Genomic DNA, 21,009 nt, shown 5'->3' with positions numbered 1-21,009 from the left:
AAGTAAGCGATGAGACGTAGAGCAGAATGGATGATGAAAATAGTAATTTCAATAAGAAATACGCAGATTGAAAATCACGCGGTGATAGCCACGGTATTAGAAGGTAAAAAATAAAAATTGTTTATCATCACTCTAGGGAAGGTTTTAATGGCGAATGAAGCAAGATTGATAAATTTACTCGACTTGCATCGTAAAGCACACGGAACTCTTTGTGCCTATGCGAAGACGCAACCCGCTCGTTACCCCTATACAACGAAACCCTCTACAGCGAAGTCATGATTTTCCCGGTCCCCTCAAATTCGTTGTACGGAGGTTTTACTGTATTATGATATAATACTTTGTAAGTGGGCATGTAATTGTTGTGTACAATACGCATTGTGCCAAACAAAGCAATTTGAAAACAACTTAGATTTTTTAACGTTGGCCAAGAAGTGTTAAAAATCATTTCCCACCCTAGAAACTAATTAGCGCAATGGGTCTGGTAGTGGCACCTATTGCGGCATTTTTACTTTTCCACAAGCACAACATAATCCAGTAGATTTACCACCGTATTTTTAACGCCTTACAATATTGAGTAATGATTTTTATTTCCACAATTATTACTGATTTGTCAACACATTAATCTACTTTGGGATTGTGGTTAAATGCTACCCAGGATCACTGGAGCACAGCATCTGGGGAATAGCTCAATTTTGTTGTGTCATGCTAGCTGATATTGTGTTTGATGTGCAGGAACTCACATTTGCAAGCCTATCTGCTCCATTTTCAGTTACTCTAGAATGCTTTTCTGAAAAACTTCAGAAAAGCATTCTAGAGTACAGGCACAGCAAAAAGGTGAAATAGTGAATTAATGCACGTTGCGTGGCTGCATTGGGGTGAGCATTTAGTTTAGTTTGGGTTCCAAAGGATAGAGGGGAGGAGGTGAAGCAAGCGAGGGCATTGGAGCAAAATTCAGACAACGTGGAGATGGAGACTGAGCTGAATAAGAATTTTGTGGAAACTAGTGCAAACAATGACCAGATCAATGCAATAATATGTTACAGTAGACTCTCGTTAATACGAACAACGTTATTACGAAATTCTCGTTTTTACGAAGCAAATCGTTGGTCCCGATTAAAAGGCCTATCCAAGCTATAGGCAAAGAAACGTTATTACGAAATTATGAACCTCAGTCCCAGTCCTGGCGGTTACAAAATGAACTTTATAACGAAGTTCCACGCATAAGCTATGGCATTTAGAAGCATATTCACTACGCTAAGTTTTAATAATCACGCCGTTTAAGTTGTCCTCGTGTACTGTGACCAAGAGCGTCATTTATGGTTATTTCTTCACCATTCGCGCAACATTATATAACAAGCTTCATTCCTGGGGAATCATGGTGACAGACTCATTGCAGCTCGTAAATTTGATGTACAGTTAGTTTTATTCCTACGCAAATTCGATTTATGAACTTGCAGAGATGATAGCATTAAAAAATTTCGAATTTGGCACCTGCTGATATAGCCGTTGTTACGCCGTCCGGCGTAGAGGAAATCGTACTCTGGACATAATCTGAACAAAGTATCATTCATTCCAGTGTGAAGTTAGGAACTGTTCAGCGTTTCGTCCATTGTTCCTTGCCACAGAGAGCGATTCTTTTCATCTCCGGCTGCGTTGCACGCCCAGCTAGATCAATTCGTCACAATCGTGAGTTAGCACACGATTGTTGTGAAGTGTTGCATTCTGCAGGATAACCGTACTCCTCGATGCCTTGCATACAGTACGACCGGTCTGATGACGGCACAATAGGAGGTGCGGATAACCCTTTGCCAGCACGGTTTGCAGCCAATCGCTGTCCCCCAAACGCACCTCACACCTTCGCCTAGTTATACAACGTTGTGAAATGCACACAGAGCAGCGAAATAAGCCTGATCCACTAAACAATCCCTTTCTTCGAATCCCCAAAACAAGTGATTCTTCCACTGGGTCCTTCACGCTCGTCGCCCTTTCCGTCTCCATTCTTCACGGAGGCCCTTATAGGCATTTCACTTTCTCACCTGGCAACGCTGCCCCGACCTAGACTATTCTGCCTGTCATTGGACAACTCTCGGCGGCGAGACCGTAGGTTTATCAACTTAGGACCCAGGTCTTGGAACGCATCTAGTTTGTAAATCGGACTTACTGTACTCGGGAGGATATCAACCCTCGATTACGTCATGCTGCATGCCGAAACTGCAACGATTTTTCCTGTTTATATATACAGTAAAACTTCGATTTTACGCACTTCGATTTTACATCAAGTCTCGTTTTTACGCAGCGGCACTCAAGTCCGGCCGGAAAGCATAGGGAATTGCAATGGTGAAACTTCGATTTTACATCTTTTCTTGATTTTACGCAGTTTTTCGATTTTGCGCAGCATAACCCCAGCCCCTAAGAGGTCGCTAATCTTGATTTTACGCAGTTGTCTTTCGGCTTGTTTTGAAAATCCGACTAGAGCAATATGCAGTTAGGTTATTATTTCGTCTCAATGAGTTGCAAAAATGAATACAGGAACCGTTGAAATGACATCGCGCTGTTGAGTGTGAAACTAAATACATCGCGAATCTAATTATTGCTTCCCCGTGAGCCCTCTCAGTAATATTTCAGGCTCCATTACGAACGCGAATGTCGCTCTTAGTTCAAATTCGCCGTAGAAGGATATCGAAACCTAAAACACACGGCAATCGCCGTGTATGCGTAACTACTTTTGATTAAGACATGATCCCTGGAGATATTAACATTATCACCTTTCGTTTATTATTCGACTTATTGATCGACGTTGTTCATATCCACAATAGGGTAGTTTCCTTCATCAAAGAAAACAAAAGGCAATAATTGCGATTCGTTACCCACCATTAGTGTATTCAAAATATACAAATTATTTCGTTTTAGAAATGCCGGTTTAAACGAATGGCAATGGTCCATTTTTATCCTCATTTGAAAAGGACCAGATTGGCGCCCGTGCGATGCCACTCCACGTGACGTCACAGGGACCTAGTTTCTATAGGAGAAGATAGGAGTTATGCATCGTCTGAGGTTACCAATGCATGCATGAGGCGCAGAGCTCAGGGAAACATGTCTTAATAATCACTTATTAAAACTGGCTAAGGTCGGAAAGTTTTCCTCGTTTGATAAGGTATTAATAATCCTTATTTAAGCCAAGCGCTACTAGCCATCAGGGTAGGTACTCAGCTACCCGCTGGCAGCCTGCGACGTATCAGCGCTAAGCCTCGCCTCAAGGTCACCTCACCGGGCAGGAGGGGGAACCAGAAATACGACTAAAGGAGAGATTTCCCGGCATTCATACTTATGCGTCGCGTTTTCGCGCGCTTGAAATTTTTCACTTTTCATTTAATCGCGAAAAATAGATATTGTCGTTTAAAAATCTAAAAGCGTGAAATACGTACTCCAGGAGTAATAATCTTTCGATTCAGGCAATAAAAAAATAATAGGAAACCACCCTATTATGAGCAACGGAATATCTATCCCCAACGCAAGGCTTTCTAGAATTTTGCCAACGCTATGTTTTCCGTCGCCCCAGCGAAATATAACCGCGAAATGAGTCGTTAAAAATACTCCCGTGCCAAAATTTTGGCTTCCAAGGTGATCCAAAAAAGATAGTCGTACTTCTAGTATGGACGTAAGTCGATGGTGATTCAACACGATGGTAAAAGCAGCCTGCATTGTCTCATTCCCAGGCTAACCCCACATCTGCGGGACAAATGGAGGCGAGGGAAAATTGCTTGCGCTGCGCGCTTATCAGAACCGACTCAACTTGTATCTCATTGTCAGACGGTATAAGTTAAACATGGTTGGAACTTGAATAGCTATTAGCTTAACTCCGCTTGGTGGCAGGCGTTTTAACGGAACGGGAGTTAATGCCCTCGGAGAATAACTCGCGTCGTCAATCGTCATGTAATCATTGAAGTCAAATTCAAGACGTGAGTGATAAGGCAGTCCCTTTAAACTCAGGAATGGCTTAGTACCATTAAATTGAAATACAAAAAGTATCCGGTGTTGTCATCAGATATGGGGAAGCAAAATATTACGTGAAGCTGATTGTGAGTCACACGGCTTGTGAGTCGAAGGTCCCGGCGCTGAATTCGCGGAAGAATGCCGACAGAGAAGCTATTCCCGGAAGAGTCAATCTACTAATGCTAAAATTTCATGGGGAAATGCTTTTTTAATGCATATAAATTATAAAGAAGGTTAATTTTTCAAGACTATTAGTCATTTTTTATCCATCACGGGCGGCATGACGGCAGTTGCGTGGTCATTTAAATAGCTCACTTAAAAAAAAGTGATCTAAGCACCGGAAAAATCTGAATTTCCGAATATCCCGGGTCCTGTGTGCTCCGTATTATCTATGGTATGCTATTTGGAGGTAACCAACAACTGGGGTCATTAGCGCCATGAAGTAAGGGCTGGGGGGATAGGTACCCTATGTTGGCATTAGCCAGGTTGTAATGATAAGCTCAAAAGGGACCAGGACTTAACTTCCCATCTGATGGACAGAGTGGTGCACTGGAAGTGCCCTCCACATTAGACTCAAGTAGGGATAGGGCCATCTCTGATAAGTCTCTGCTACTGCCAGGACTTGAACCCAGGCCCACAGGGTGTAAAGCCTTTGTGAAGTATTAGCAAAATTTTGCACCCTGTTAATGGGGTTAATTTGGATGACTATCCTCAGGTATCTCATTTCTGCAATCTCCAATCTTTGTTTGTCTGCTGGTGGTTAAACGGATATCCTGAAAACTGCTTCTAATGAGAATATTTTCGAAAATTAGCTTCTCTGCGACCATTTAGTATCACCATTCCGAAATTTCTCCTGGGTAACAGAAGTAATCTTAGTGCCAGAAATGCTGGCATTTCAACCATTTTGTTCAACCATGGGAAACACTGTTCAGGAATGTAAAGTTGTTTCTCTTAAGGTAACACGTCATCTGTGGTGTTGCTTTTGAGTACATAAGATTATTAGGCTTCATTTTCCGAGCAATAATGAGCTAGTATTATCCTGAAAACTATACTCCTCCTCAATACCAACTCTTGATTTTACACACTTTGATTTTACACAGTGCCCATATTTCGGTCCCTCCAACTGCGTAAAATCAAAGTTTTACTGTATTTCCACATAATTGAATCCCATTACTCACATACGGTGTTTTTCGAAGATTCCTATAAGAAACTTTCATACAAACTTCGTTATTACAAACTTTTCGGTCCGTTGAACTTAGTAATAACGAGAGTCTACTGTAATATATTTAGTACATAATGTCAAATAAATGTAGTTTTTAATGTCAATGTGTAATAGATGTAGTATTTTTTAGTTTCATAAGGCGCCAAATTCGAAATTTGAAATTTTTTAATGCTATCTTATCTCTGACGGTTCGTAAATCTAATGTGCGTGGAAAGAGGACTACCTGTGCGTCCAATTTACGAGCGTTAATGAGTGCGTAACCATGTTTCCACAGGAATGAAGCTTATTATATGATGTTGCACGTATACTGGATTATCTTGTACTGAAGAAAGAACCATAATTGATGCTCTTGGGGACATTACATGAGGAGAACTTGAACGTGGTGCAATCATTAAAACTTAGCGTAGTGTATATCCACTTAAGTGCCATTGCTTATCGGTGGAACTTCGTAATAAAGTTCATTTTGTAACTGCCGGGACCGGGATTAAAGTTCGTAATTTCGTAATAACGAAAATTTAGTGAAAACATTTCTTTTACTATAGATTGGATAGGCCTTTTCGTCGGGACCAACAATTTGCTTCGTAATAACATTGTTGGTATTAATGAAAGTCTACTGTATAAACAATAAAGGTACAGTACATAGTGTGCTGTGTTTGAGGATTTACTCATTTGAAAATGTTTGGTAAACATTTGGTGGCTTACTGGAAATACTTTTTTTGCGAAGACAATTGTAAGATTTGACCAAACGCTGTAATACCTAAAATAAAAATTCTATCGCACCTCTTCATTGGCTATAGAATATTGGAAATTTGGCTAGAAAATGAAGATGTCGCAATGAAGGCTCATTCATGTAAATTATAAGAATAAAATCTCTTCATTGATAGCTAAAGGTAATGAGCACCTCATTTTTATTTGCTGCATTTTGGTTCGTTACTAAGTCTTTTGTTCTTATAATGACAAAAATCTCTACCAGATTAGTGGATTTTATTAATTATTATGCAAGTTAACATGACTGTCTTACAACCGCATTTTTGATGCGAAATACCCATGCATAATTAAGCTCTATTTTATTATTCCTAAACCTATTTTGAGTGTTAAAATTCATTACAACCTGAAATTAGGGACTAAATAAACAGCAGAAAACCTATGACTTCGAAATAAAATTGGTTCCATGATGAGGATGTTCCTCCTTCATTTTTTTTTCGTATGAAGATTTTCACAGCTTCTTTTATCAATGTTGGTGGGTTTTTTTTGGAAATGCTGTGTAGGTAACGTTTTATTACTCAAACAACACAGCTAAGCCACGATGGATCGCTTCCCAGTCAGCACAAAAGGTAATTTAGACGGATATTATTTTGGTAATTTGGGGAAAAATTTACCCTAGTAACCTTTACCCTTTCTTTACCACGTACAACCACAGCTAATAAACCACAACACAGCTATGTACAACCGCAGCTAAGCCTAATAAAGTATTTCTGAGTCAAAAGCCAAAGGAAGAGAAAGGGAGAAAAATGTAGCTTAAAGCTATTTTCTGTGAGTAAGAAAATGTTACCTACGCAGCAATTCCGGAAAACAACCACCAACATTCCTCCTTCATTGTTTATTTGTCCACTCATGGCCAACGTTACGGTCCACTAGTCGCAAATCGCAGTTGAGGATCCAAAACAGCCAACTGTGAAGATGTGAATTCGATCTTTCATAAAATTATTTTAAGGAAAATAATTATCCAATGAAAATTAGTACTCTTCTCTATTTATTTACAAAAACAATCAGGTAATTTTTAAGTTCTTGAATTTATTTTAATGACCATAGGCTTTCATCGATGGTGTGTATATAATGTGAAACTATTTGCGAAATTAAATCAAAAATAATTTGAAAAATATCACTACAGCGTCGCTGTGGTTATATTGAACTTTACTTTTCTACTTTAAACTTTTCTCAACCTCATACAATTAAGTAAATTCCTCACTGTATATTTTTTATACTTCACTGTTGGCAATTCTGCACCCGAGTAATTACGTGGTAAAGAAAGGGTAAAGGTTACTAGGGTAAATTTGACCCAAATTACCGAAATAATATTGTCTAAATTATCTTTTGTGCTGACTGGGAAGCGATCCATCGCCATATTTAGTGAGCGTGATGTCAGAGTCCAGTAAACAATATGCTTCCATGGTGCCAGTACACTACTTGTCCCAGTTGCAGTCCTTGTGAGTAACTGAAGTGGAAAGGAATCAGTCATGCCTTACAAATGGTGCCTTGTGCCTTTGTCTAGAAGTACAACCACAGCTAAGCCTAATAAATGATTTCTGAGTCAAAAGCCAAAGGAAGAGAAAGGGAGGAAAATCTAGCTTAAAGTTATTTTCTGTGACAATTTGATGAAGAAAATAACCATGACAACAGCGTTTTTAATCTGTGAAAATCATTTTGATGCAATAGATTTTACTACGAATGGCATTTGTAATAATAAGATGATTCTTACCAGATATGTAATTATAAATATTGTGACATCTCTTTGAATAAAAATATATTTTACTCTTGTATCGATTAAAATATTTTAGATCAAGAACAATGTGGAGTATCTCAGTATGTCTCTCTTCCAGACCTAAGGAATGCAAACTAAATCGGCATTAAATATGTCAATGCATTTCATTTGGACCAAAAGATGGAAAACAAACGAAAGACGATATTAATGTAAAAAAAATGTGGAAGCTTGTGATGTGGAGGATTGTTTCTTTTTCTAGCAGAGTCTGTGGACTCCTTTTGAACATTAAAAAGGCAAAAAAAACAGAGGGAGTGTTAGACTTGGCCTTGGCCAGAAAGAGGAAATGAAAGCGTTGGAATGGGCGTTCTAACCATGTTGGAGAAAGAGTTAGTTGCTGATGTTCCCATAAATTATTGACACTAATACATCACGATGATTGAAGATATTTTCTTGTCCCTTATCAGCAAGGTTGAGGACAGAATAGAATGCGAGGATACAAATGTGAGGCAGTTTATTTCCACAAGGAAAATGTTTTTAATAGTGATGGGTCGGTTCGATTCCTCGATTCTTGGCCAAGAATTCTAAAATTCCTTCCCCGAGGCCAAAGAACCACCAAATTCCTTCCCTGGGAAATTCTGGAAGACTTGCATCTCCTACCCAAGGCTGAAATTAGCAGTGAAAAGGTTTCTTGCCATACCGCCATCCATTGTGTTCAGTGAAAGATTTTAGTTCGGCAGGAAAAATATGTGATGTAAAACGCAACAGGCAGTGTGACGATGCTTTGCTTTCTGAGCAAAAATTTAAAATCTGTAAAAGGAGATAAAATTTGTGAGACATTATTGATAATGATAAAATATTTACTATAAAAGGTGAGATATTAAAGGAGATATGTACTTTTATTTTAAATTTAAACATGAGTGCTAATATTCTAAAGTAATACCTATGAGGTAACACCACTTTTCAGGTATGTTCTGTTTTGAAATTTATCTATCATATTTTAATTACATGGTGATGATATGAAAGATGCTTTTGTCAACTGACTGAGTAATAATTTTTTAAGTGGTTGTCTTGTTGCCTGGAATTAAGTGATATTTTTCTTGGAGCCTATGGCATCAGAATTGATGGAATCGGTATCGGTAGAATCGGAATCGAAATGTAAGAATCTGGATCGGAATCGTTAAAATTTTGGAATCGACCCATCACTAGTTATTAATAAATGATGGGCATTGTAGTTTAGATGATGTTATGAATATTGCCATAAATGTGCATTGAAAACACATTTTTTTCTATCCTAATCGAAAAATGGTCCTTTGACTATATAATCATATTGATCGAAATGGGCGGCTCTAGTATTTCACTGGTTGTCATTTCTCCAGCTGTGTGCACGCTTGGTGATAACAAGTCCTCCACAAAGAAAGATCTGAGGTGTATGACGCTGTTGAAGTTGTTTTGGGTTTCCCACCGGATGAGGTTCTCCATCTCTGCCGACGACACGACAAAGCCTCCACAAAGCTAACCTGTAGAATTTCAGCCTCGATGGATGCCTTATGTAAATCTTTTATTCTTTCCAAAACACATCCTCTTGTATTGCGATCCTAATAAAGAAAAAGGTCTGCAGGCATTAAAAACAAACTTTATGTGTATTTATTATGGAAATTATTAAATTATTCACGAATAAAAAGAAATGGTTTACAACATATTCTCAGTCCTTCTGAACATACAAAATTTCACAGGAATCGGTACATCCGTTTCGGTGGAGTTCGTCTACAAAAAACCGTGACACGAGAATTTTATATCTATGTTAGTAATATATATGCAGACGATAAATAAGTTCAACCTGTGTGTCTGTGCTTGGTGATGCTTTTTTGTCAAAGGCCCTGTGATTGGTTGGTTTCATACAATTGGATGGAAATTTAGAACCTGTCCTATCCATTTGGACCATACTGAGTTTAATGTAAATGATTGGACCAAAAGCCAGTTGAATGAAATTTTAACCGTGGAAGACGGTGTGCATCCGTTGTATCAAAATTTGATGCAAATTTGACCGTGGGACACCGGCACAGTGAGCCTTATGAAGTGGGAGTCAACCATTACGCAATATGTACTACATAAAATTTAAAAACTGTTAGTGATGTTTTTTCAGGTGTACCTCTTGTGCTAATTCGGATAGTTGCACGACTTTGCATGATAGTTGCTGGACACACCTGAAGAAACATCACCAACAGCTACAATGATGCGTGAGAGCTTCTTTAAAACTCATTGTCACACCCGTTTTTGGAACACCCTTCAAGATATGAATCACATTATCTCCGTTATTGTTTGTTAGTGCCATGGAGCAAATTTGCTTACTCACATTCTGACATCACATCAATTACAAGACGTTCTTGTTGCACAAAATAATTTTATTATTTTCGCAAACTTGGAAGTGCTGTGGGAACAAAAAGATTGAAATTTATTAAGTCATATTTTGCATGCAGTAATGGCTTTAACTTGTCTATCAATAGGTGTAAAAAAAAATACTATTTTAATTTTATGAGAGCACCCCATTACAGCTGATATTTAGAAGGTGTTAGCAGAATGGTTTGGTTCATTTGTAGGAGACTGCATTTTCTCTTTGGAGAATTTCATGGTGATGAATTCACTGCATGTTTAGAGCATTTTAACCTTAATGCAGACAACATATTTTTCTGACGTAATCGGATAAGGTGAGTCTGTTGGATTCTTTTTACTTATGCTTCTCATTTAAACTGTTTAGCAATGAAAAATATTAATTTTCACATCACTTTGTATTAATTGTACATAAAAGAATCATTTGACATAAAATGTATTTAACAAGTTGGTCCAAGGAAGTACTCCTCCCTTCGTTTCGTTGTAGTCCATGATTATTTCTGGTTTCTCAGTGTGACCTATTTCACCAGAATGGAGCATTGTGGAAAGAAGTATTACGCTATTTTTTTTCAACAATCAAAACTAATGTGGCGTACTCTTTAAAACCAAAGAGTGCTGAACCGTCTGGTCTGGGCCTGTTTGGAGGAAACGCAGGAGGTAGAAATTTCGTATTCTTTCAAACTGTCCCCACTAAAGTTCATCCATTCGATAGGTGTATCTGGGCCAGTTCAAGGTCAGTGATATGTGAGTGTGTGAATAAGTGAATTTTTCCCTTAGAGTTCTCACAAGTAATATTTCTGTATAAAAATTTTCTGTCAAGGATAGAACTACAGACGAGGCTAAATTACGAGGTTGTTTATCACCTTTACCCAAGTATGGAATACCTAGTAAGGGAAAATAATTTTTGGAATCACAAATCGACCAAATTTTCATGCCATATTTGTCTCACTTTGATGGTAATAATATCGAAATGGTGTTAATTGCTCATCGACTGTAAGATTTTCACCTGGAACATGATACTATTTTAGGTTGTCATTTGTCTCATTCCTTACGTCATAGATAGGAGCCAATTTATCATTTATTCTGCACTCAACATGCGTCTCTTTAGTATCAAAACGCAAGAAGCGTAAAATATAAGTTGAACCTTTGCATCCCCATTGTTGCACGAAAGATAGAATTTTTCCCTTAGAGATTCATAATTAGAAAAGTTGGATTTCAAATGGCCAGCAGTTAGTAATAATCCAAAACAAGCGTACATCTTCCAACCTGTTTATGCATATGCAATGATGACCGTCTTCGATAATCCCTAAGCAATCCCAAATACTGTTGCCATGCTATGAAGCATATGCCAGTATTTGAGCAAAACATTTCAAATACATGCACTTTTTATGGTACTGTTTTCTTCACAGTGTAGCAAAAATGGCATTCTAAGTCGAATTTACAGAAGAATGAGTGCAAACATGAAGAAAATCAGACATCATCTAAGCATGATGTTGTTTTTTATGATTTTAAAGTATACCGGGGCTAGCCGCGGTGGTAACTTTTACGGGAGTCACCCGCAATGCACAATCGTGCGAAAGATCCACAGAGAAAAAATCATCCGCCTTGACCGGGATTCGAACCCGGATCCCCCGATTTCCGGTCGAGTGCTTTAGCCAGTTAAGCTACCGAGGCGTCATTCTTCCCTGTGGATAGTTTTCGGACACTACCGGACAAGGTGTTGTTACTGGACTGCTGAGCATATGCTGCCACAAGCAGTCCAAATCGTGCACACAGCGCCACAGCCGGAGAGCAGGCCCGCACATAGAACACAAAGAGGTGTTCGCTCTAGACTAGTTTAAAGTATACCGTGACTAGCCGCGGTGGTAACTTTTACGGGAGTCACCCGCAATGCACAATCGTGCGAAAGATCCACAGAGAAAAAATCATTTGCCGATTTGGACTGCTTGTGGCAGCATATGCTCAGCAGTCCAGTAACACCTTGTCCGGTAGTGTCCGAAAAATATCCACAGGGAAGAATGACGCCTCGGTAGCTTAACTGGCTAAAGCACTCGACCGGAAATCGGGGGATCTGGGTTCGAATCCCGGTCAAGGCTAATGTTTTTTTCTCTGTGGATCTTTCGCACTTTTTTTATGATGTTGTAAATATAAAAACGTAGTGTTAATGGTGTAAAATATTTGCCATAATCTGGCTACATTATTTATAAACAATGGTTCAATAAAATTAGTACTCTCAGAAGTGGTGAAGGATATGTGAGCACAGAAGGAAGGAAGAAGAAGCAGACTCGTGGTGAGTCCCACGGACTCACGTTGGCTAGATTTGTTGGAATTGAGGGAAAAAAATTTTTTCCAAGCTACTTTCATTTTGAAAGAAGTTTGAATTATGTAAAAATGTACAATCAGAAGAAGTCAAAAGTTTACGCCACGCTGACATTTCAATAACATAATAACATTCTCAAAAACGTGATGTGATGAGTCCGAGAGACTCAGCTTGCCCGTATTAGGGTGAAGGTGGACATCTTTTCGAGGTGGAAGTCAAGATTGCCGTCAGAGTGTCATATACAGTAAAACCTCTTTACATCGTAATGGAGGGGACCAAAATTTGGGCAATTTGATGGATGGAGGTTCACTATAGAGAGGTTTTAGTGGTAGGCACCATTTTTTCATATCCTTGGGAAATGAAGGTGCTACTGTCTTTTAAGCCATTATATTAATACATATATTTAAACATATATGCATGCATAAGTGAACATATATTTACAATTTTATGATTACACAAAAGTAAAAGTAACTTGTTCAAGAGGCCTTTTTAGAAAAGACATTAGTTATTGGGTTTGCTTAAAATTTTTTTCAAACTCTTTCAAAATAATGTTTTCAATTCCATGAGCTCTTTTTAATGTCATTTTGACTATAAATAAATCACTAGCTGTTTTCGTTAATGCCTTTTGACCTAAGAAATAATTCTCTGGTCTAAGGGTTGTAATTTACTAATAGTGTTCGGAGGAAAGTACAATAGTTTTATATTTCTAAACATAATTTCTCCATTCTCGTATTTCACTGCCTTAGTTTTTTTTATTTGTGCAGCCTAGATATACAGTTTCTTCTGTTTTTCCTCGGTTGTTTAAAATAGATATCATGGTGAATGATGGTATTCCAAAGGTCACTGCTACATCTTTCTTCTGCCTGCCCTTGTTGATGGCTAGGAAAATTTCTAATTATGTGGTATACCACATAATTAGAAATTATAATGTGGTATACCACATTATAATGTCAAGCAGTTGCCTTTTTTTATTTCTTGAATCCATCATCAGCCTATGATTAATTAAGTAATTTTAATCTTTTTTCATATTTTATGGCGAATAATTGAAAATCCTCCTTATAATATCTTTTAGAGAATTGATTTATAATTATTATAACATGTGACTTGTTTAAGATTATAAAAATTAATAAGCACGTGACTACTGCAAAAAATAGACAAGAAATTGAGCGTAATTTTGAAATTTTCGTTGAATTCCCATTCTCCAAAATACAATGCACCTAGCGTTACGAAGAAAAACTCTGTCGAGGGCACACACAAAGGCTAGGCCTGCGAAAGGACGTGATTTCCCGGTGAGAATGCTGGGCGAACTACTTCAGAATGCGGCGGCGACGGTAAAAAATTTCATTGCCCTACCGCGTATCAGCTAATTAGCTGTCTCCTTCACCTAACATTGTCGAGCATGGATTGATGTTCGTTCAGTATTGCTAGAAATTGACGTCCCGGACTCCCGATGGAAGAGTCAGATTTCGCGGCATAAATACGTATATGACTGTCGCTAAGCGCAATATATTGTAAACATAGAGGTTACTGGAGGGGGCGCGCCCTATCCTTTCCAATAGCGGGAAGTGAAGCCAGGGGGGCGTGGCCAAATTGCGCATTTAGCCATGATGCGCTGCCCTGCTATAACACAGAGTCTTACGGGGTAACGACAAATTTTTGCTTTTAACTCATTAAATAATACCTTTAGGCATTTTTCGCGAAAGGTACGATGAAAATAAATAGTAATACATGCCCAAAGAATAAATTTATGCTGGATCATAGCCGTTGTGACCTGCAGGAAGACAATAATCAACGGACAATGAGGTGTTTAGTCAAGCATAATTGACTCAATATTACTAGCTAAACAATGGCTGGCAATTCGAAAATTGCATTAATTTTAACTTAATGAATCTTAATCCGGAAATTAAAGATCGATTGAATATGTTGCTATGCACCGTCGTTACTTCTACGAACATAGTAATCACCATTGAACTCGTCATGAACTGCTCCTGTACGATAGAAATATTGACCGAACCCGAAGTTAAAATAAGTTTTACGACATTACGCAGAAATAACTCACGACTTTGTTTCATATAATTCCATTTTCACTGTCAAAGCCCCCGAAAAAGAACGGTGCTACCTCTCGTAATGCAAGTTAATGCACTACGAGTGCGTACGTCCGCAGTTGATCATGCTCAAGTAAGATTGACGGACAAAGGATTGCGAAATCACTACGTTTTCGATACAAATTATTTTATTTTTACTACCCAAGCCCCTGGAAAATATCCATACTACATCAAGTAATGCCCCTTTGCACGCGAGTGAACTTGTCTAAGTGCGTGCCTCTAAATTTAACTTGACGAAAAGGTCGAAATATTATGATTTTCAAAGAAAAACAAAATCAAGCATAAAAATTCATTTAATGGGAAAATTACAAAAAGATTAATTCACGACACAAAAAATTTTCACATTGTTCAAGTACAAGATTCAACTTTGGCAGATCAACAGCAAATGTAAACATACACAATGCATGGGTGAGGCCAAAAATGCAAAACCGAAATGCAAACAGCTAAGGCGATTGCAATTCATAATTTTTCCAGTGAGCAACTGCCACTCTTCATGATTCATCACAGGAAAGTAAATGGTGAAAGGTTTTCGGAAATGGCTTAATAAAAGGACCAGCAAACTTCCAAGGATATCCTGAAAAAAGTAGAAAGGCTGCGAAAGTGAATATGTATAGGTGGAAAGAAATTTCCTGTACAATAACCATTATTTTTATAAATACACCAATTCCAAAAAATATTACTATAGATAATGTATTTAAATTAAGGTACTAGCAATAATTACCACTTCCTGCCCCGTAAAGTTCATATGCTGAGAATGACAACCAAATAACGTAATTAACAGTGTTCTGTGATGCCTAAAGGTAATTACAAAGGGCAGAAGCTGGACTTATGAGAAAATTGACATTGTTAACTGCCTGCATATTCTTTGTAACAATGAAGTGTATTCTACCTAATTGCCTCATAACTGCTATGTCTTCTTCAATATTTTAACTGAAAAATTACAGAACACCACATAACTCCGCATAATACCTTACAAGCCATCTAAAAGATGTGTGTGACACGTGTTTCAGTCGCATTATTTCCCATCGTTACTATTATACTCGCAACAAAATAGTTAACATGACACTTAAAATATTATACTCGCAACAAAATAGTTAACATGACACTTAAAATACAAATAAAATACTTAATTACTACCGTTGACTAATAACATTATCAACTATTCGCATTAAAAGGCACCCCAAACACGAGCACGTTGTAGGTAACAAATTCAATATGTATCAGGTGTAGCGAACATCTCACGTTATATTGCATTTTTTTGACTATTTTATTCTATATTTTACTCACCGGTGGAAAGTAAGGCCTGTTTTCTTCCTTTCCGTGCGATTATTGCACCCGTAAGCCGAGCAGCAAACCATCTGCGAATGCAAAGTTTAAATAGCATATATCTGCCTAACGGAATGTTTCCGGATGTAGATAGTAATATCCATGAAAATAAACACACTAATAAATATTTACGTACCTTTATACGACCTCTGTAGCCACTGGTTTCAGAAAAAAACAATATTTACTTAACATGTAAGCTTACGGCAAATCGACGAAGCGGGGAAGAGCATGATGGCTAAATGCGCAAAAGTACCGTTATGCCTGGTTATGCCTGGCTTCACCTCAGAGCGCTTATGCCCCCTCCAGATACCTCTATGATTGTAAACAACGATCGTTCACGAAAGCATCGAAAAAATTACCAAGGCGGTAGTAAGAAAGTGCTACACGGGGAAATATGGGAATATGTAAAATAATTGCGAAACTGTACATATTTGATTTATTTCAAGTCGCGGTAAATTCATGCATTATTTTAATTTTAGAAGCGGAAGTAGCAATGCTGTCGAGTAATTCTGTCTCCATGGATGGGAGTGAAGTTAGTTGAAATATTTCCACCAGCAAGTGATTATAGGCTGCGCTGGTTACCTCTTTTATTAACTGAACATAGTATGTAGGCACTTACAAGAAAATAAAGCCATAAGTGAAAGAAAGCGAGTGCTATCGCGTGATTTTGACCATGATTCGAGAGAAATCGATGCGTTCTGTCTTCATTTACTTTCACTTAATATGATTAGGGTAGTTGGATGCCTTTTTCTTATTTACTGTTAGGTATGCTCTCACATGGAACGAAAATGGCCCTAACTAATGGTTAACGTGAACATTATTAAAGGTGTATAAGAAAAAAATAAGTGTGAAATATTTATCCCTGAAAATGTCATTCCATGTAGGTAATCGCGGCTGCATTAATGGTCTCTAGTTGTCTCGGTACGATTTGCGGAGGTAGTTAGGCCGTCGCGGGGGTGTCTCGTTGGTATGACATATGGAGGTTTTACGAGATAAAGAGGTTCGCTATATAGAGGTTTGCCTATAAATTTACATGTAAATCTGACGGGACCAGAGGGTTAGTACGAAGTATGGAGGTTTACGTTATAAAGAGGTTCACTACGTAGAGGTTTTACTGTATCATCCTATTGTATAGTATTCTGCGGCAAATATCAGGATAATGCCGTCGCTGTTTTATCACCAGTTATCGCTGTTTTTGCTGAGGTTTTATAGAAGATGTAGAGAGTGTTTTGAACTGTATCTAATTGTGATCACTTGCATGAGTGTATGTCATCTCCATGTTACACTTTACATGAAGTGGCTGGACAACTGTTTCTGTGGTCCGTAATTTCTACAGCATGAGCTACAGGTGGTGAAAAATGTTTATGTTTAGGACTCAGGAGCGACCCACTAAATGTGTGAAAATCCACAGATAAAAATCATTTTCATTGACTTTCATATCCCGACCTAGGCAAATGATTTATCCTCTGTGGAATTTTGCACATTGGTGCATTGTGGATGACTACATATCACCGTGTCTGGTCCCTGTATACTAGAACTCCACTGGATTACAGAAGCTATGCCCCTGGAGTGAAATATTCATTGGGGAAATTTTTAATTCTTGGTAGAGTGCAAAACCATGCCTTGCACTCCATCACCATTTGAGCTGCATGCTTACCACGTTCTCGGCATCTCTCATTTCAGGTTTGCGAGTTGGACATAATATTCAACTTTGAGAAGGCATACTTCATCCTGGACGAGTTGCTTCTCGGAGGCGAGATTCAGGAGACGAGTAAGAAGAATGTTCTGAAGGCAATTGCTGCCCAGGACTTGTTACAAGAGGTTAGTTATGGGGAGTATCCTCTTGAGCTTTGAGTGGCCCCACATTCACGTTCAAGTGTGCCTTGCGCTCTGTGCATTTGCCTCATTCCTTGTCTTCGTGGCATCAAAGCAAATGCTTCACTGTAAAACTACGGAAGTTATGTATTTAATGAATGTGCCATAGGTTTTAAGTTTTGAGTTTGCAGTCTTTGTATTGAAGTTGTTATGAAGTTTTAAAATTTACATGTAGATTCTCAGGTGTGAAATATTCTTTTGGTAGCTGGTTATTTAAAACTGTACACCAAATTTGGGGCTGCTTCAGAGATGATCAAAATCACCAAATAGCTTATATTGTGTGTAGCTAATGTGGCCACTGTTTTCTTTAGTATTATGATATCAAAATTTTACTGGTGAACCTGAAAACCCAAAGTCTTGGAGACTTTCAAACCATTTCTCATGCTCACTATTTCTCTGCTGTGAACTCAAAGCCACGTCCCCAAGAAGCCTCGCATTTATGTACAGTGTTTTTGTGTTGTTAGTGATTGTGTCGTTTGGTTCATGCTCAGTAGTGTAGTTGAGTAGGTAGGCTTTATCAGGATATTGTTTTTTTTTGGGAATATAAAACTTTTAGTGGAATTGGTAATGGAATTTTCAATTTCAGTCCTCTTTTTATGATATAATGCGAACGTCTGTTATTTTTATTGTGAGTTTATTTTATTAGCATTATGCTGGAATCTAGTTCGGCAAAAAAGCAGTTTAAGTAAAATTAGTCTTAAATTCAGATTGGCAGCTCACATGATATGGAATGACTTAGATTTTACTTCAGAAAGCCCTGATCATATTATCAATTGCAGCATGTTGCTTGATATGACTGCATGTAATATTATAAATTCTTTTCAAGGTACTCTAAAGTAAATTAACTATTTTTTGTTGCTAAGTGTTTTGTCTACTTGTTATCAGATAATGAGTGGTTAAGTATACTTTCCTATTGAGTGAAAGCATGGATTTAACAAATGCTTGGAATGCAAATTTGCCTTGAAGCATGTGTGGCTGTGATGAGCTTATAAGTTCCTTAGTCAACCAGCTGGAAAAAATATCATTTTTGGAACGAATTGACCTATCTAATTCTTTGCTTATGACATTGCCTGTAAGCTTTCATCCTTCCTTTATACTAAACTACATTATTTTAACCTCTTTATATTCTTAATGTACCCCTTTCTGCTAGGTCAAAAAGCAAGCAAAAGCTAATGTGAATTCTGTAGAAAGAACACCAAATTTATATGACAGATTTGAAACATGTTGTCATCATTTGATGTTGTTAAATGCAGCTTATATATTCAGGATTTTTTTTCCATTTCACTTCAGTAATAGGTGAAAAAACAGATCACAGGTTGTTGCCATACATAGCATTTACATTTTTATATTTATATATGTATTTAAATGAATCTAGTCCAGCAGGGCTATTCAGTAACTGTTTACGCGGTCGCGAAGACGAAAGATTTCGTGACGGGATCGCGAAAATCACATTGTTGCTATTCTGTAAGCCATTTCGAACATTCCGCCACGTAAGTTTCGTGCTTCAGTTTACGCGACGAGAGTTGTCAACGAAAACTCAGTTTCCGCCGCGTAAACAGCAGACCGCGGTAGACGACGGGGCCACATGCTGTTAATATATGTCATGTATTTGCTTTGCCATGTAAATAGCGTTGTTCATTGTAGTTGTGGACGTAATTTCATTTCGTGCAAGTAATATTTTTGCATATTTAACTGTTAATTTCATGAATTTTAAATTATTCTTGTCTTGTATATGCTTCTCATATTCTCTTTTCGGAATACATTCTATATTATTGGAGTTGGAGGTGATGTTATCTGTCATTGAGGAAATGTTTTATATTTTTCATATTTATCATTATCGTCCGCTTAATTGCATATCTCAATAGTACTCTATTTATTTTCAACCGTTTATCAAAGTGAATACTTAAGTTGAAAATGTGTCGTCGCATCTTGTTTTTAAGTCGTGTTTACAAGACATTTTCCCGTCGTCTGTTTCACTATGAGTGTAGATGATGTATGAGCGTAGATATTTTAAATGCTTTGTTCTACTTTTCCCCGGGACGGTTACAAAGTTAGGAAGATATTTGCTGGTTAAGAGGAAACGTATGTGTTCCATTCATGAATTTGCTGCTGCGAGTCACCTTTGTGGTGTTAGTCAGTGCTTTCCCACTTCGGAATGCAGTGTTACTCTATGAATACTAGTGTATATGCAAAAGGAGTATGTAGCGGGATTCAAGAACTTAGGATAAAGTACAAATGCTACTTTTAATATCCACTAAGAAGGTAAACAACTCGTAGTATGATCATAAGATTATTTTGTTTCTTCTGGTTTGAAAGGGCTCATGTTCAACATCAATGCTAAAATAACATGAATGAATACTGCGCTCTACAGTGTGTGTATACAGTTGTATAAGATATTTTTGGATGATGAAGTTGGAGGGACATAACTAGCAGAAAGACAGTTCCTCTGCTGATCAATATTTTTACTCAGGCTGGCGATGTATAAATATTCACAATTATTGCCGTATAGTGGGTGTATAATTTTTTCTCTACGTTGTGATGGCTATTGTTTTAACTAATCAAATACAAGATATTGACACTGAAAGGATATAACTGATAGGTGAATCGATTTTGTATGTTTATATTAGGTCCTTTTCGCAAATGAAATGTGCAGCTGCTGTGGCTGGAGGTTACCATGTCTAAACTGTGGATAGGTAGATGCTTGTATGACAGATAGACGTTTGTAGGCATGTTATTCATGTACATAGCATAGTGCGTACAACTTAAATTATTTTACCAAGCAGTCATTATTGAGTATACTACTGTTTTCAGTGTCATCTGTCTTGCGGCAAAAGATGACTAAGTATTTCTTGGCATAAGAGATTTGTTTTGTTCAAAATGGTTAGTATATACATTGGGGACAAGTGTCGTTTTTGTGATATCTATCATACAGGATGTTTCCTTTCGATTAAGCCTATGAGTCCATGGCATGACTATGATTATTATGGAAAAGAGAGCGAGAGTATTTATTCAATGGCCATTAGTGTGATGGTCCCTATTAAAGAATTGAGGCAAGTCAATCATCTTATTTATATTGATTGTGGATAGTGGTGAGAGGATATTGTCTAAGAGCCAGATACCTGTTTGTGCCTGCTGCAGTATCATGATTGTATAAAGGAATTGACTCCCACATTCTAGCCACTCAGAACCCTAGCTAAGGGATTTATGCTTTTATGAGAAATGACTCATTGTAAATCTATGAAATAAGACAGCCAATTACTTCTTAATGTGCTATAGATATATATTGTTCCATATAACA

The 21,009-nt window shown here is 37.7% G+C and overlaps 1 protein-coding gene across 2 annotated transcripts in view; it reads left to right on the top strand.

Moving 5' to 3' along the window:
• LOC124164257 (AP-1 complex subunit sigma-2) overlaps positions 1-21,009 on the top strand; it is a 55,739-nt gene that overhangs the window by 14,864 nt on the left and 19,866 nt on the right. For both annotated transcript variants that reach the window (XM_046541498.1, XM_046541499.1), the window contains exon 4: positions 17,520-17,657. In XM_046541498.1, coding sequence (XP_046397454.1) covers positions 17,520-17,657 — 138 coding nt within the window. The remainder of the gene's footprint in view (positions 1-17,519; positions 17,658-21,009) is intronic.

Source organism: Ischnura elegans, chromosome 8 (genome assembly GCF_921293095.1).
Source record: "Ischnura elegans chromosome 8, ioIscEleg1.1, whole genome shotgun sequence".
NCBI classification, from domain to species: Eukaryota; Metazoa; Arthropoda; class Insecta; order Odonata; family Coenagrionidae; genus Ischnura; species Ischnura elegans.
This window is presented reverse-complemented; position numbering and strand designations above follow the sequence as displayed.